Source organism: Pyrus communis, chromosome 2, assembly GCF_963583255.1.
Source record: "Pyrus communis chromosome 2, drPyrComm1.1, whole genome shotgun sequence".
Lineage (NCBI taxonomy): Eukaryota > Viridiplantae > Streptophyta > Magnoliopsida > Rosales > Rosaceae > Pyrus > Pyrus communis.
The window spans coordinates 17,037,332-17,054,979 of NC_084804.1; the positions used below are offsets into that span (position 1 = coordinate 17,037,332).

Here is a 17,648-nt window from a genome sequence, read left to right on the forward strand (position 1 = left end):
GATTTTCTCTTTCGGGTGAGAAAAGCAATCAATAATACGGAGGCAGATTGTCTGCCTCCTGTTTGGTGCACTTCCTATTATCTCCTATTTTGTACTGTTACGGTTAAATCATCTTAACATTTTATATTGATTTTTTTTATAAAAATAATAAGATAAAAAATAATAAAAATATAAAATATTGACGTAGTTTAATCATAATCGCGCAAATAGGAAGAGATGTGAAGAGTTGTAAGCACACAATCTACCTCCCAATAATACAAGAAGGGGAAAGCGAAGCCAAACACGACTATTGACGTCATACCTGTCGTCAACTTAATCATGCCCATCAAATTCACATACAAATATATAGCCACACATACATCCATCCATCCATCTCATTTTATTGCGCGCGCGCGCACACATAAAAATAGAGAGTAAAAGAGAAAGCAAAGAGCTGAATGGAAATAGTAGAAGACGTTGTCATTGTGGGAGCTGGAATTTCTGGCCTCGCCACTTCCTTAGGACTTCACAGGTTTCTCTCTCTCTCTCGCTCGCACACACAAGACAAAAGCATGGTATCCGAAAAACAATTTGGGTATCATATTGGCTTAATTTGCTCCTCTGTGGACTGTTTACCGGCTATGATTTATAAGGAGAATTGAAATTTTTGGTGCACAGGCTGGGCATTAGAAGCTTGGTGCTGGAATCATCTGATAGTTTGAGGACAACAGGGTTTGCACTCACAACATGGACAAATGCCTGGAAAGCCTTGGATGCCCTTGGTATCGGCGATTCACTTCGCCAACAGCACGTCACTCTTGATGGGTAATTGTGTTTTCACAACGTTCTTTGACATACAGTCTAACATGTTACGTTTTCGATTATCGATTGGACACATGCTTGTTTAAACGCATGGTTCACTGTGTAACAACATGACATATCAATCCGTCTAGCTAGATAACATCGCTCCTTTTAATGTTCGACTCTTTATAAGCATTGTTTCGTTTGAGTGGCCATTTCCAAAAGTTAATCAACACTTGCCCTTGATAGTCTAGCTAGCCAGCTAGTATTTTTTTCCGACCTTCTCAGACGGTAGACAATGACTCCTAGTAAAAAAATTTTAGTACTTGCTGTTTTACATCGAGATATAGGTATGAAACTGATGGCAGAGTTTCGAACGCAGGAATGTAACATCCTCGAGAATTACAGGGCTTCAAACGTCTCAGATGTCATTTGACGCCAAAGGAAAACAGTAAGTTTACATATGTAGCTGTTTCCTCTGTAACAGTACTTCATTTCCTTCTGCATTCATTTCAACCCCCAGATGTTGTTCCTTGCTTTGAACCCCAATAGAATATCACGTGTATATTTATTTTATTTGAATTGCTAGTTCCCTACTTGTAACATGCAATTCAAGTATTCCATATGATTGAGATTGTAAATGACACGCAGCGGAGACCATGAAGTTCGTTGCGTGAAAAGGAACTTGTTGTTGGAAGCCCTAGCAAATGATCTCCCAAATGGCACCATCAGGTTCTCATCCAAGGTGGTTTCCATTGATGAATCAGGCTTATTTAAGCTGGTGCATCTCGCCGATGGCACCGTCCTCAAAGCCAAGGTAGGTAGACTTATCTCGCCTCTTTTTGTCGCTACTTTTTGCTCTTCGTAAAGACAAACCATGACTAGTTTGCATTGTGCTGACAACCTAACTCTAATTGCTTGCGATATCAATGCTGCGATTGAAATGAATATATAGGTCTTGGTAGGGTGTGATGGAGTGAACTCTGTGGTGGCAAAATGGCTTGGCTTCAAGCAGCCTGCCTTTACGGGAAGATCTGCTATTAGAGGTTGTGTCAACTTCAAGGGATGTCACGGGTTTGATCCTTTGTTTATGCAGTACTTTGGAAATGGTATTAGATCGGGCGCCATCCCCTGCGATGATAAAAATGTTTATTGGTTCATTACTTGGTCTCCCTCCAGCCAAGGTAATTAAGCCTTTCACAAAAATCTTGAGACTTCTTTGCTTCCATGCTTCCTTTCAATACCTTTAAGGCTCAAAGTTAGAGCGGATTTTTAGGTTTTGCACCGTTTCTACAACATTAATGTAGAGAGAGTGCTTCAGAAATTGTTTTCAGCTTTCAATCTCACTACAAAAATTACGATTAAGACAAACGCGATAATGCATCATACTATGACTTAGCATCTCAGACAACATTCTCGTTGCAATTCAGAAACTATCAATGTGTGTGTCACGTTTTTTTTGCTAATTCTTCATGTCTTGTAGAGAAAGAGCTAGAAGAGAACCCCGGTCAACTGAAGCAATACATGTTAAGCAAGCTCGGAAAGATACCCGATAAAGTAAAGGCTGTAGTAGAAAACACCGAACTGGATGCTTTTGTATCCTCTCCATTGAGATATAGACATCCTTGGGAGATTCTATGGGGAAACATCAGCAAAGGCAATGTTTGCGTTGCAGGAGACGCGCTCCACCCCATGACCCCGGACATTGGCCAAGGCGGGTGCGCTGCATTGGAAGACAGTGTTGTGTTGGCAAGGTGTCTCGGTGAGGCCTTGTTGAAGAGCTCACGGCACGAAACAAAAGATAAGGCGGGCGAAGAAGGAAGGGAAGAACATGAGAGGATTGAGACGGGGTTGAAGAACTATGCTACTGAGAGGAGATGGAGAAGCTTTGACCTGATCAGCACAGCTTTAGTGGTTGGGTTTTTTCAAGAGGGTAATGGGAAAATCATGAACTTTTTGAGGGACAAATGTCTGGCTCCAATTCTTGCTGGGTTGCTGTTGAAGAAGTCTGATTTTGATTGTGGAAAGCTCAGCATCTCTTAAAACAATGTAGTTCTTCTGTACGTATATTAATTTTCGTTTGACTTCCAAGTAATCTTTCTTATATCGCAATTATATTAGTAAAAGACCTTTCTTACCCTACTTGTAATTTTGTCACTACCATGAGAGAGTTTTAATCATATTATATCACAATTATATTAGACATTTGTGACTAAGTTTACTTTAATTTTTCATTTTCAACATCAACCGCAAAAGAAAATTTGAACTTGAGACTTTTTCAACATTAAGAAGAGAAATATCATCAGACTAAGTTTAAACCGATAATATTAATTATCCTAGTGCTCAACTGCTAATAACATAAAGCATTTGGTGGAATTATTGCAGTTTGATTGCCACCTATCTCCTCCAAATTGTAATGCCACTATGGCTTATGGCTTCCACCAAAGAAAAGTAATCCCAATATCCCATTATGACAAAATTATCCTTCATAGTTGCCCTATAAACCTTTTCCACAATCATATTTTTCATTTATCATAGTCAATTTTGATAACAAGCTTAAATTCAAGAAGCGTAGACATATTCAATATGTATATGAACTCGGAATTTCGAGGGCAAAACAGCAAGATGGAGTTTTCTTAATCATTATCTACAAGCCTCTTTGCACAAAATCTAAAAGGGCAACAAGGTTGAAAGTTCGTTGTTGTCAGTGTTACTTGTCCTTCCAGTGTGTCATCCCAATCGTAATCCCATTCGTCATCATCCCACAATGACAAATCCAATTGCCGCCACAAATTATGGAAAAAATTCTTCCATATATAATTTTTTTAATACATATATTTATGTGGGTTCTATAACATGTGACGCTTAATCACTGTTTATGTGAGAGTCATGTCATTAGTTAACAACTAATTTAACAGCAAACTTAAAAGATATATGAAAATATTCCAAAATTATGATTTTATGTACCATTTTAGAATAAAAAAAACTTCATGTATTAAATGTTGAAAACCAACAAGTAAATTGAGATTAATCCTAAAAAATAATTTAAGATTTCTTTATTTTCTATCTTGTTCTCTTCGAAAACACACATGTTTGCGAAAGTAGAGTTTCAGACGCCATCAATCTCTCTACTTCCCCTTGGAATCGTCAAATCCCACCTTCCGTTGATTTTGTACTGTAATCCAACTTATGGAATAAGACTTTGTACTGTAATCCAACTTATGGAATAAGACTTTGTACTGTAATCCAACTTATGGAATAACCATCCAACAGAGCAACTCCGAAATGGCGTCAATAATACCATCACTCATGGAAGTAGTAGAAGAAAGTGTTGTGATTGTTGGGGCTGGAATTGCTGGTCTTTCTGCAGCCTTGGGGCTTCACAGGTTCTCTCTCTCTCTCTCTCTCTCTCTCTCACTCTCTCTCTCTCTCTTCAAGTTTTCAGACTGATCTGGATAATAATATGTTTTAATTACTACTACGTACCAAAACTTGTTAATATGATTAATTGCAAATATGTTCACTTAGACTGTAAGCAATAAGCAAAATTAATTTTGTTTTGCTGCAGGCTGGGGATTCGGAGCGTAGTTTTAGAATCGTCGGATAGTTTGAGGACGACCGGGTTTGCTTTAACAACATGGACAAATGCATGGAAGGCCTTGGATGCCCTTGGCATTGGTGATACTCTTCGCCAACAACATGGGGCACTTCGTGGGTAATTATATTCTGACTCTACCTCAGCACTTTCTTATAACTACTTGTTGTGGACAATTTTGATATGTTATGTTGTCCAACGGTTAATCAATCTAAACCCTCATGAACGCCTGTTTTGGTGCGTGCCTTGACACCTTGAGATCACACATACATATACAAGAGAACGCAGTCTCCGGCCTTATATTCGATCCATCTCCTTTTGAACTATTTTGTTCATGTGCGAATTAATTTCAATATATAGTACCAAAAATGAATAAGTGACATAAATTATATACCCTTTTGTTTGATGAATAAGTAAAATTATTTCAGCAGGCAGTGTAGAAATGATTCTGTGTGATGCTTTTTTTCGCACGGAACTAAACGGTGCTGTGAATGCAGGAATGTGACTTCCTCAACAATTTCTGGGCTTCCTGTGTTTGAGATGTCATTTAAGGCCAAGGGAAAGAAGTAAGTTTTCCAAATATTTGCTTAATCCCCTCAATAGCTTACATTCCTCCAGTTGCTGCATCTCCTTTTTTCGCATGCTTTTCAGCCCCCCAGTATCGTTCTCCAGCTTCTTAATGCAAGCATGCTCAGATATAATTGAGATTTTACCATGACGTGCAGCGGAGATCATGAAGTTCGTCGCGTGAAAAGGAGATTGCTTTTGGAAGCCCTTGCAGATGAACTCCCTAGTGGCACCATTAGGTTTTCGTCCAAGGTGGTTTCCATTGACGAATCAGGCTACTTGAAGCTGGTGCATCTTGCTGATGGAACCATCCTCAAGGCCAAGGTATTGTTGAGAGCATATCCCACATAGGGAATGTAGAGCCTTGCCTTACTGTGTTTCCTCTTCATCGCTATCAATTAGTTTTAGGTTCGACGCTCTAATTCTTTGAACTCTATGTATAGGTATCTTTTGATCTAATTGCCTATACATCAATGCCGTGATTGAATAGGTCTTAGTTGGGAGTGACGGAGTGAACTCCGTGGTTGCTAAATGGCTAGGGTTCAAGCAGCCGGCGTTTACAGGGAGATCTGCCATCCGAGGCCTTGCCAACTTCAAGAGCGGCCATGGTTTTGATCCCATATTTATGCAGTTCTTTGGAAATGGTATTAGATATGGTGTAATCCCTTGTGATGATAAAACTGTTTATTGGTACTACACTTGGGCTCCTACCAGCCAAGGTAAGCATCTCACACCAATTTTCAGACTTTTTGGCTTACTTCCTTTTATTTAAGCCAAAAGTTTTGGCTCTCAATCATCCTTGAAAGTACGTATTTTTGTTCTCAATTCAAACTGTATTTTCTGCTACTATGTAGAGCGAATGTATTCCCCTTCTGCACCCGAGTTCAAATTTTCTCCCTGTAGTTTAGACTATTTTAAAGAATAAGATCACTTGTTAAAAAAAAATGTCAAATGTGTGTCGCATTTATTTATTTTTCATGTCTTGTAGAGAGAGAGCTAGAAGAAAGCCCAGCTCAACTGAAGCAATATATTCTGAGCAACCTTGGAAAGGCACCTGAGAAAGTAAGAGAAGTTATAGAAAGCACTAACTTGGATGCTTTTATATCATCTCCACTGAGATATAGACATCCTTGGGAGCTTCTTTGGGGAAACATTAGCAAAGGCAATGTTTGTGTTGCTGGGGACGCGCTCCACCCCATGACACCAGACATAGGCCAAGGCGGCTGCGCTGCGTTAGAAGACGGGGTTGTGTTAGCAAGGTGTCTTGGTGAGGCCTTGTTGAAACACTCAAGGCGAGAAATAAAAGATGGAGGTGAAGGAGTGGAGGAATATTATAAGAGGATTGAGATGGGGTTGAAAAAGTATGCCAATGAAAGGAGATGGAGAGGGTTTGATCTCATTGTCACAGGTTATGTGGTTGGTTTTATGCAGGGGAGTGGAGGAAAAATTATGACATTGTTGAACAAATTTCTGGCTCCAACCCTCGCTTTGTTGCTTTTGAAGAAGGCTGATTTTGATTGTGGGAAACTCATCATATCTTAATGAAAAATGCCATGTCTTGTGAAAATGGTAATCAAACAATTTTGACGAGTGTTGCTGGAGATGCTTTCATAATGTATGCAAGAAAATTATGCAACTAAATGTTTTGTTTTAGAAGTAGTTTAATTTTCTAAATGTTAGTTATGTGCTACCGTCTTGTAATCGTTTTATGATCAAAGTAATAAATGAAATTTCATTTATTTCTAGTAGCTACGATATATGATGGGCAATTATAATGAATATATCACTCCAAATGTTTGACAAACCAAAACAAAATCCTTTTTAATAGTCAAATATGCTCAAATCATTTAAAACAGTTTTTTTTAACACACGATATTATTTACGCTAAAAGTAAGGAAAACGAATATGAGTTTAACCTCACAATAAACTTGCAATAATTTCTTTCAAATTTAAATACAAATAGTATTGGATATAAACTTGCAATAATTTCTTTCAAATTTAAATACAAATAGTATTGGATATCTACTTCTTTTTTATGATTGGAAAGTATCCAACTTTGAATTCCATCTCTTTTGTTATTAAAAAGAATACATATTGAACCCCAATTCAATAAGACCAACTCCAAGGCGGACTCAAACCCAAATATTTCGGTTTAAACCTAAAAAAAGTTGCTTCAGACTCAAACTAAAACCCAAATTTGGGTTTCTATTTAGTTGACCCAAATTTTTGGGGGCCTCACATATTTTTAAGAAAGCAACAGGCAGAAGGGTGAGGGTTGTGGGCGACAAATGGGCCTCGCATGGCAGGGGACCCCAGCTGTCCAACCGTCCAATTGAGTCAAAAGCAGCCGTAACCAACAGTCCAGATTAAATGTCTTTTTACTTTTGCAGTCTTTTGATGTAACGGTTCATATATGTTTTTTTTAATCCAACGACTGATATTTAAATACCAAGGTCAAAATAATAAATAAAAATTTTAAAACATGTCCACTTAAAAATTATCCCAAACTCTATATATACTCATTTATTTGTTCATTTATGTTATGATTTGTTTGATCTTGAAAATTTTGTTAGACTTTAATTTTTTTTTTTTTTTTTTTTAGGTTAAAACATTTATAAAATTAAATTAAAATAACATAACTCAAAGTTACAAAAAAAAAATTTACCGAAAAATAAAAATCAGGATTAAAACCATTCCACTACAGTTTAATACATTTTATGTCTTGAAATTTAGGTCTCGAGGGTTGTGTAATTTTCACTTTTCATAGACGTAAAATTTTATCTTTTAGAGCATCTTCAAAAGAGACGTCAAAATCCTATGTGGAATGCCACTGTGCATATTTGACATCAAAAGTCTGTTCAATTGAAGTGTTATTTGTTGACTGGATTTGAAGGCTTTGTGATTAGGAGTCAAATTTGACATTAATGTCAAATTTATTTTTAATTCATTCTAATGGTTAGGGGTGGGCACGGTGCGGTTCGGTGCGGTTCCACCCCTAAATTGAAACTGGAACCGAAATATATTAATGGTTCGATTCGGTGCGGTTCCACTTAAATTTATGACTAGAACATTACGGTTCAGTCTACACCGGTTCCGATTCGGTTCTTGCCGGTTTACGGTTCCTAATAATAAATTATTTGAACACCAAATCATTATGCATTCAAATACATCTTCTAAAACTGATTACATAAAGTTGCATACAACACATCTTTTTTAATGCAAATGTCTTTGGTAGTGGCACCAAGTCAACAAAAAGAGACAACTAAAATACATATGCACTGGTCAATCAGTCAACAAACAAAAAAATGATGAAACAAATTGCAAGTTTTCAGACTTCAGAGAGCAAGCAAGAAGCAGCAGCTCCTGTACACAATTTTTCAAACTATTTTTCAACCTATTATACCATGACATGTGTGTGTATATATAATTTATTTATTTATTATTAATAAAACGATTCGGTTCGGTTCGGCCGGTTCTTGGTCATTCGAAACTGGAACCGGAACCGGTTTGAACGGTTCGGTTCGGTTTTTCACTCAACGTTGACTTTTCCGGTCAACACGGTTTTTTTCGGTTTTTTTTCTTACGGTTCGATGTGGTTTTGCGGTTTGGCGGTTTTTATGCCCACCCCTACTAATGGTGTGTCCCTTATTCTACTAACATTTCAACTAATAAAAATTTTGTTTCAATATTTTTTTATTAATTGTAGCCATTTAAAATTCTATTTAAATAATAAAATAATATTTGATAATTCGGTTGGAGAAATACAAAATTTGACATCAACCATCAATTGTAATTTGACTCTTAGTGGGTCTAAATATTTGAATTTGGGTCTAAGGGTTAGAGTTGGTTCAAGTATTGGTCGGGAGGAATCGCGGAGCCTACTTCAACCATATTAAAGAGAGGCTGTGAAAAAAACTTCAGGGCTGGAAAGGCAAAGCACTTAGTGCCGCAGGGAAAGAGTTACTGGTGCAGGTTGTGGCTCAAACCATTCCATTGTATACCATGTATTGCTTCCTATTTCGAAAGTATTTTTGTGATGAGTTGAACCAATTAGTGGCCTCTTATTAGTGGAATGAATCGGATAATGAGAGGAAAATTCATTGGATGGCTTGGAATAAGCTTTGCCTCCCAAAATATGAGGGTGGACTCTCGCACTTTCGATGCCTTTAATCTAGCCCTTCTTGCAAAACAAGGGTGTCGAATCATTTTTGAATCTTCATCCTTAGTTGCACGGACTCTAAAGGCTAAGTATTTCCCTAATTCTTCTTTCATGGATGCTGTGGTTCGGCATTATGCATCTTATTTGTGGAGAAGCATATGTGCCGCTAGACAGGTAATTAAACAAAGATCTAAGTGGCAAATTGGTGATGGAAGTACTATCAAAGTGTGGGGAGATCACTTGATTCCTCGACCCTCAACCTTTCAATCCTTATCCACTAAGAATGCGAACTCTACCATCTCTGTTGTTCGAGATTTGATCACTGATGATGCCAAATGGAATGTGAACTTGCTTAACTCTGTATTGCCTCTTGAAGAGGTTGGTCTTATTCGAACTTTTCCACTGATTATGTGGTCAATGGGTGACAACTTGATTTAACATTATGATAAAAAAGACAAATTCACTGTTAAAAATGCCTATCATGTGGCTCAGCAAAAGATTCTCCATCCTTCTCTATCTTCATCTTCTTCATCCCATTGCAACCCTTTTTCTATTTTGTGGGATATATTATGGCAAACCAGTGTTCTTCCCAAAGTTAAGATGACGACATGGAAATTATCTCAAATATTGTCCCTACGGCTGGAAACGTCATTCTTCGGAAAGTCCCCATTGATCCGTTATGTGTGCTCTGTGAATCGGTGCATAATCGACACATCACCTTATGTGTCACATCCCGGCCCAGGCGGGACCACTTCTCGGGCTCGACTCCACTACCGTAGCACAATATTGTCCGCTTTGGGCCCCGACCACGCCCTCACGATTTTGTTTTTGGGAACTCACACGAGAACTTCCCGATGGGTCACCCATCCTGGGAGTGCTCTAGCCTCCTTCTCGCTTAACTTCAGAGTTCCTACGGAACCCGAAGCCAATGAGCTCCCAAAAGGCCTCGTGCTAGGTAGGGATGTGAATATACATTTAAGGGAGTACCCCCTTCTCACTTAACTTCGAAGTTCCTACGGAACCCAAAGCCAGTGAGCTCCCAAAAGGCCTTATGCTAGGTAGGGATGTGAATATACATTTAAGGATCACTCCCCTGGGCGATGTGGGATGTCACATTATGCTTGAGTGCCCGTTCGCAGTTGATATCTGGCGAGCCTCACCCTTAGCGTTCCGCCTTTCTCACTGGAATAGATGCTCATTGAAGGAATGGGCTCTACTTATAGCGCAAAATCTAGTGAAGTCGGACTTTGATTGTATCATTATGTTATTTTGGGCGATTTGAAAGACCATGAATGCTAAACTTTGGGGTGAGGTTCCTAATTCGAATCCTATGGTAGTCATGGGTCATGCGGTGGATTGGTGGCAGGATTTCTTACGTGTGGCCTGCTTTCCTTCCCAATCGGTTAGCCATGGTGTCCCTCCTCGATGGTCTTGTCTTCCAACTGGCAGACTGAAACTTAATGTAGATGGGGTATGGGATGAAGAACAATGCTTAGGTGGAGTGGGGATCATAATAAAAAATGCTAAAGGAAACTTTGTGGGTGCGGCTTACCGTGTTTTCATGGAAGTGTTTTCCCCTATCCAGGTGGAAGCACTGGCCATGTGAGTTAGTCTTGAATTGGTGGTTGAACGGGGTTTAATTAAGATTGATATTGAGAGTGATGCGCTTCAGATCGTTTCAGCAGTGTTGGGGTATTTGATGAACTTGTTTTCCATGGGACCCATCATCGAAGATACCAAATTCTTGCTGTCTCTGGTCGCTGAAGCTTTGGTTGCCCATATCCGCCGCCAAGCAAACTCGGCAGCCCATCGTCTGGCCCATTTTGCCCTCCACTCTAGGGGAATTGTACTTGGATAGATAAACCTCCTTTTATAATTAGTGATTTTCTTGTGGAGGATGTTTCTTCACCTTGTACCAATTGACTTACTGGCTTTATGAAATATATGCGGTCCTTTTCGAAAAGAAAAAAAAAAAAAAAAAGCATTGTTTTTCTAAAAATCCGAAAGAAAAATAAGAAATGAAAGAAGCGACGCCGTATAACATCGGCCTTCACTTCACTTGTCTCTCCCACTGTTCCTCGTATTCTCTCTTCGGTCTCGCATAAACTTGCAGAGGAGGAAACCGTAGCAAAACCCTGGTTCATCAGTCACCAAATCCATTCCGATCAGCGCGAGCCGCCGCCAGATTCAAGGTAACTTTGCCTTAATTTCAAAGCAAATTTCGAATTTTTCGCTTTCATCTTCGTTCGTCGTTCGTTAAATCCACGTTCTGTGTAATCTGGATACAGTCTCTACAAGATGACTCACGACGTGGAGATGAAGGAGGTCCCGGCGCCTTCCAACTCAGTTTCTTCGACTTCTCCGTCAACTTTACACAGTAAGTTCACCATCCGCATCCATATATATATATCTGTATATGTATCTGTAAAACACTAATTTTCCCGCATTTTTTTACGGGTTTAAGTAAGTTATTGGTAGTTTATCGAACTGGGTATGTGGGATTTGACTTGAAATGTTCAATTTTTACTGGTTTTGTTAGATTTGAAGGAGATTGCTTCACTCCTTGAGACCGCTGCTTATACCCGGGAGGTTAGGCGGATTGTGCGTGCCGTTAGGCTAACGATGATGTTGAGGCGGAAGCTGAAGGTTTCTGTGATTTCAGCATTCCTCAATTTTGCCCTTACACCGGGATCTGAGGTTCATAGCCGTTTATCGTCCTTTCTTCCCAAGGTGATTTTGGATCTACCGTATTGAGTTTTGGATTTGACCTGGTGTATACGATGTTCTTGTTTAGGTTCGAGCACTGTGAAAGTGACTTTTGGTTGTACAGGATGATGAACAGGATATGGATGTTGATACCGCAACATCTGCTACTCAAGTTCCCGCAAAACATGCCTTGCCAGAGCTAGAGATGTACTCCTACTTGCTTGTGCTCATTTTTCTGATTGATCAGAAAAAGTACAATGAGGTGAAGCAATATACTTACAACATGCTATTACATCTGGCTCTGGATCGTTTACTTTTTAAAGTTGAAGCTCTTATATTTGTGATAACATTGAACTTGCTGTCTTTTAGGCTAAAGCTTGTGCCTCGGCAAGCATTGCTCGTATTAAGAACTTGAATAGGAGAACCATTGATGTTCTGGCATCCAGGCTGTACTTCTATTACTCCCTTAGCTATGAACTCACTGGTGATCTTGCAGAAATTAGAGGGTGAGTTGTATGTTATTGTGTTATTGTATTTAAAGAATCCGTTTGCTTGTTTTTGAGGTACAAATGTCTTTGTATTAAGGACAAGGTATGCAATGTTTCCGACCTTCTGTATTTAACTTATTCCTATTACGATTAATTTGTTCACTCATTCATTCACAGAAATCTCCTGAATCTTCACCGGATTGCCACTTTGCGCCATGATGAGCTGGGTCAGGTAGTGTTTTTTTTTTTTTTTTGTTTTAATATTGTCAGCTACTGTGCCTGTCCCACTGGTTTCTTACTTGTGGATAACAATGTGATGCAGGAAACACTTCTTAATCTTCTGCTTCGCAATTATCTCCACTATAACCTGTATGATCAGGCTGAGAAACTGAGGTCCAAGGCACCTCGATTTGAGGCTCACTCCAACCAGCAGGTAATGCTCAATTATTTGAATCTATATCTTTAAACAATGTATCTAGGATCACAATTGTGTGTGAATGTATGGTTCAGTCTCATTATAATTTATAATCAACTTCTAACCTTATGCATATTCAGTTGTATAACAAATTACAAATGTGATGTAACATAGGTACTACTAGATGTTGTTGGGTGACATGTATGTTCATTGAGATCGGTGCTGTTTCCTTGAAAGTTTTTTCTTTCTTTAGTTTTTATTTGGGGTCATTTGGATTTGGTGCACTGCTTCTTCATCTCTTTTGTAATTTAGATCTTCTATTATATTTTTATATTAACATTTTCAATTTCTTATTAAAAAAAAATAAAATGAAGAAGATGTATTGTGATGCTGGTCTTTCTTGTGTTTTTGCATTCTTCAACTGTTATTCTCACGCTTATTATCAATGGACTGCATGGCTACAACCTTTTTCCTTTTTCTTAATTAACAAAAACCATATTTTTATAACGTGCTGGTCTCTCTTGTGTTTTTGCCTTCTTCCACTTTCAATCACTGCTTACTATCAAGAACATCCCCTTACTCTGTTACCATGTTGCAGTTTGTGAATAAATATTACTCTTCCTTACTTTCTACATTTCAGAAAATTTTAGTGATTTATGTTCTCTGAGGAATAAACTTGGTTTCTTTTCAGAGGAACATACATTTTTTTTGCGTCTCTTGTTTGCTTACAACTTTAAGGGAAACAAGGAGGGTCCTTGGGAAGTATGTGGATTACCACAAGACTGTTTTCATAGAGTCAAATTTGTACCAGCTTGGTTCAAAACATTGTGGTAGAGGAGTACATATCAGAACAATAGCATATATTACCTCAGTAGTTCTCTTTATATGAATTGTAAGATGCGTATTCTGATTGGCCAATGTTTTCTTGCAGTTCTGTCGGTATCTCTTTTACCTAGGAAAGATCAGAACAATTCAGTTGGAGTACACTGATGCAAAGGAGTCCCTCCTGCAAGCTGCTAGGAAAGCTCCTATAGCAGCCCTTGGTTTTCGGATTCAGTGCAACAAGTGGGCAATCATTGTACGCTTGTTGCTTGGAGAAATCCCTGAGAGAACCGTTTTTATGCAAAAAGGCATGGAGAAGGCGTTGCGGCCATACTTCGAACTAACAAATGTAAGCCCGCATTTCTCAAAAACCTTGAACTCTGAATTCTGAACTTTACTCTTGTCAAGTTTGAGCAGAATTTTGTTGTGTTGAAGAGTAGTAATGCAGTATATGAGGCTGGGAGGGTCTACTTGGAATCAACTCCCTGAATAGGCCATGAGCTTTTTCTACTGCTGGTTTTGATTGAGACGATTTATTTTTCAGGCTGTGAGAATTGGTGACTTGGAGCTTTTCAAGAATATTGCAGAAAAGTTCTCAGATGTATTCAATGCAGACCGAACCCATAATTTGATTGTTAGGCTGCGACATAATGTCATAAGGACTGGGTTGCGTAACATTAGCATCTCTTATTCCCGTATTTCTCTGGTTGATGTTGCTAAAAAGTTGCGATTGGACTCTCCAAACCCGGTTGCTGATGCTGAAAGCATTGTGGCGAAGGCAATCCGAGATGGTGCAATTGATGCCACTCTGGATCATGCAAATGGATGGATGGTGTCAAAGGAAACTGGGGATATCTACTCTACTAACGAGCCCCAAGCTGCATTCGACACAAGAATTGCATTTTGCCTCAATTTGCACAACGATGCAGTGCGAGCACTTAGGTTCCCACCAAATTCCCACAAGGAGAAAGAAAGTGCTGAGAAGAGGAGGGAGAGGCAACAACAGGAGCAAGAGCTTGCAAAGCACATAGCCGAGGAAGATGATGATGAGTTTTGAAGAGGTTATATACTGAGAAAGCCAGCCATCTACTTTCCCTGTGCAATGCTCTCAAAATGCTGTGCCTGTTTTGTTTTCTTTTCTGAAAATGTATCAAGAATATTTTGAGTTCCTTGTCTGATTGACTGGGATAGCGTCCGTTTCCGTTTGTGTTACAGATTTATCGAGTTGGGCCTGAGCGACCTCCTCTTTCCGTTGAATATGATACGAACATCGAATATTTTACATTTCACCAGACATTGAACATGCTTATCAGGTTACCAAAGTAGTTCTCTCTTGCGTGCTGTCATTCATTCTTATGTTCCCTGTAATTTGACGATTGTTCAAGTGGCATATTGCCAGCAGAGTCTTTTTTTCCGCTTATGGTTGAGAAAGTTGTGTCGTAAACCATGTAATTTTGGTTCAACACATGATGCCTGTAAAGTCTTTTTCTTCTTTGTCCGGCTACTCGGTGATCGGTATTAACTTGTTTAGGGTGGATGGTTTTACAATCATTTTTACGTTATTATCGTTTTCATACGTGCATTTGGAGATGGAATTGTTTTTGCATTTGTATGCCAATGTTCAAAGAAAAAAACGAAAAGACGTTGCAAACGAAGAACGCGAAAGATGAAAGCCATATCCGGTGAAGCCAAATGTTAGAAATTTTACAATGTTATATTGGAAAAGAAGAATCACAAATTGTTTCATCTGTAGTAGAACTGAAGTTTGGGATACAAAACATGTGATCTTATCTAACTCCACTTCGTAGGTGAGAAAAGCGAATGAACTCCACCCATTCAACAAAGAAAGACTCAGAATGTTCAGTTACGATCCTGTCGAGATCATTCACCTGGTTGAACTCATGCCAAATGACTTGACGATTGTGCTCACCCTTTCTGCAAACGTTTTCGAGGTTATCTTTTTACCTGGCTCATGAAACGGGTTTGAAATTGCGTCCACATAAGCGGCATGGAATCTCCTGAAAAACTACAACACAAATAAACCAATTAGAGGGATTATCCAAACCTTGTTGCATATATAGACAATACTCACTAAAGATAGCACACCATGGAACATATTTAGCACTTACAAAAACTAGTGGCCACCCACACTATCAAAATGGAAGAATAGTGAATCATAACCAATTAAACAAACGGAGTAACCCACACTCCAGAGAACCATTGAAAATCCCATCCAAATAATTCAAGAATTCATGTTCTCAAGAAACATAACAGCTGCCTACAGTTGTTTAAGAAGTACATGATGGCAGGAAATAAACATGTCAGACGTACGGGTAAATTTGTCACATATGCATTTCTTGTCAAGGGAACTACTGTCACAATATTTTGTATCACTTATTCTTGCATCTCATTTCCAAACTATGCATGAACTAAGGTGGATTAAGAGGGCTTTCAATCTCTCAAAACCATATGAATTCAATCAATCTTTGGAGAAGACCAAATTTCATCAATCTTATGTACATAAACATGAAGTCATGACTGCTTTATGAACATTCTCTCACTGGAGGAAGCAGAAACTGCGAAATCAATTTGCATTACACTTGCATCCATAACTTACTATTTAAGTCATTTCCTCAAAAAAGAAAGAAACCTTGTTTCAGAAGTATGTATATAAACATAGCAACTAATTTACGTCGGAAAACATCGTAGCATTGATGAAAATTTCTGAGTGAATGCTGCATCATGTTTAATTTTTCAGAAAATGAGTAATTCAGTAAGATGCAACACCAAGAGCAATACTCACATTTCTAACATCGGCATCTTTGACATCAAGATCAGTAGTTACCAAGATAAACTTCACTTTTGTATTAGTCAAATAGCCGTACCTGCAAACAATATCACCATATAAGAACACCAAAGATCAATACATTCAAGCTAAGCATACACAACAAAAGTACTCACACTTTGTAATTCTCAGTTGGATACAGCAGACCCAAGAATGTCTCATTCAATGTTGGCCCGGACTTTTTCGGATTGTTCACTACAAAATCACACAAAAATACACAAACTTTACATAAATTCTAACTAAAATACACAAACCCGACAATCAAAGGTCTAATTTTTCAGCTAAATAAAGCAGACCCAAAAATGATTTCAGTGTTTAGTCTATTTCCAATTCGATCGAACAGAAAAATCAAAACTATTTAGCAGAACGCAGAAGTGAGAATTTCAAAAGTAAAGGAGACCCTGACCCACATCTGAATCTTGAATTTTGTTTACCTCGCTCGTCGACGACGTCGAGGGAGCAGTGGACGATGTGGTGGAGCTTGAGGGCGTCATCGGCGTCAGTGAAGCTTTGAATGTAAAGCGGGTTGTTCTGGTGGCCGACGACGGCGACGCAGACGATCATCTTCTCCGGCTCGGCTTTCCGTTTGTTTTGCTTCAGTGGTGAGAACGATATGATGCCGCGTTTCCACGTAGTCCCGGGAGTTAGTTACGACGTCGTTTGCTATATATGGGGGTAGTGGATCTAGATCGTCTACATCTTCCCGGGTTTAACTACATTTACGGAGCATTGTTTTGGGCCTCAGGCCCATATAGAAAGTTCAGATAGAAAAAAAAAAGTTGGAGATTTTGAGTTCAAATTTACGTACGATCTTGAAATTAAAAAATAAAATTACGACTATATTAGGGTTGCTCATTGTCTTGAGGTTAGTTATCAAATAAATGGCAATAAACCTCATCTTTCTTCTTTTTTGTTTTTATCTTTTTCAAATGTTGTGTTTAATAGTGGTGAAAAATGAAGATTAGATTAACTTCTTTCTAATATATGATCATTTGATTTACCGGGCTACCCATTATCACTTTTCTAACAGAAACTTTATGTTCAAGTTTTATAAACCATAATTATTAGAAGAGAAAAAAAAAATTCAATAGGCTTAAATATTTATAAAAAATAGAATGGTAATTTGCTTGTCCTAAAGGATGACTTCTTGACCTTGAAGCAGTCCTCCCTTGCAAGAAAAGGCTACCTTGCCTAGTCCTTCAAACTCTCACTATTCTCCCCATTGTCCAAACAAAGCATAATCAATTTTCTTTGCTTCGAGTAAGTATTCA

At 38.5% G+C, this 17,648-nt stretch overlaps 4 protein-coding genes across 4 annotated transcripts; 3 read left to right on the plus strand and 1 right to left on the minus strand.

Moving 5' to 3' along the window:
• Positions 1-377: 377 nt before the first annotated feature.
• On the plus strand, positions 378-3,006 carry LOC137726510 (monooxygenase 2-like). Its single transcript, XM_068465444.1, has 6 exons — positions 378-511; positions 658-804; positions 1,163-1,231; positions 1,432-1,597; positions 1,736-1,964; positions 2,264-3,006. Exons 1-6 carry the CDS (start codon positions 438-440, stop codon positions 2,821-2,823), a joined length of 1,245 nt encoding a protein of 414 aa, XP_068321545.1. The 5' UTR covers positions 378-437; the 3' UTR covers positions 2,824-3,006.
• Positions 3,007-3,848: 842 nt separating this feature from the next.
• LOC137726730 (monooxygenase 2-like) lies at positions 3,849-6,681 on the plus strand. The gene is made up of 6 exons (XM_068465686.1): positions 3,849-4,166; positions 4,349-4,495; positions 4,873-4,941; positions 5,101-5,266; positions 5,433-5,661; positions 5,931-6,681. The coding sequence occupies exons 1-6, from the start codon at positions 4,066-4,068 to the stop codon at positions 6,482-6,484; spliced, it is 1,266 nt and encodes a 421-aa protein (XP_068321787.1). The 5' UTR covers positions 3,849-4,065; the 3' UTR covers positions 6,485-6,681.
• A 4,441-nt stretch (positions 6,682-11,122) lies between these two features.
• On the plus strand, positions 11,123-14,854 carry LOC137725715 (probable 26S proteasome non-ATPase regulatory subunit 3). Its single transcript, XM_068464484.1, has 9 exons — positions 11,123-11,293; positions 11,390-11,478; positions 11,641-11,831; positions 11,932-12,069; positions 12,177-12,313; positions 12,473-12,527; positions 12,618-12,728; positions 13,642-13,881; positions 14,077-14,854. The coding sequence occupies exons 2-9, from the start codon at positions 11,400-11,402 to the stop codon at positions 14,587-14,589; spliced, it is 1,464 nt and encodes a 487-aa protein (XP_068320585.1). The 5' UTR covers positions 11,123-11,293; positions 11,390-11,399; the 3' UTR covers positions 14,590-14,854.
• Positions 14,855-15,195: 341 nt separating this feature from the next.
• Positions 15,196-17,032, minus strand: LOC137725716 (uncharacterized). The gene is made up of 4 exons (XM_068464485.1): positions 16,812-17,032; positions 16,494-16,572; positions 16,336-16,417; positions 15,196-15,558 (listed from the first exon to the last, which is right to left on the minus strand). Exons 1-4 carry the CDS (start codon positions 16,939-16,941, stop codon positions 15,418-15,420), a joined length of 432 nt encoding a protein of 143 aa, XP_068320586.1. The 5' UTR covers positions 16,942-17,032; the 3' UTR covers positions 15,196-15,417.
• Positions 17,033-17,648: the final 616 nt, after the last annotated feature.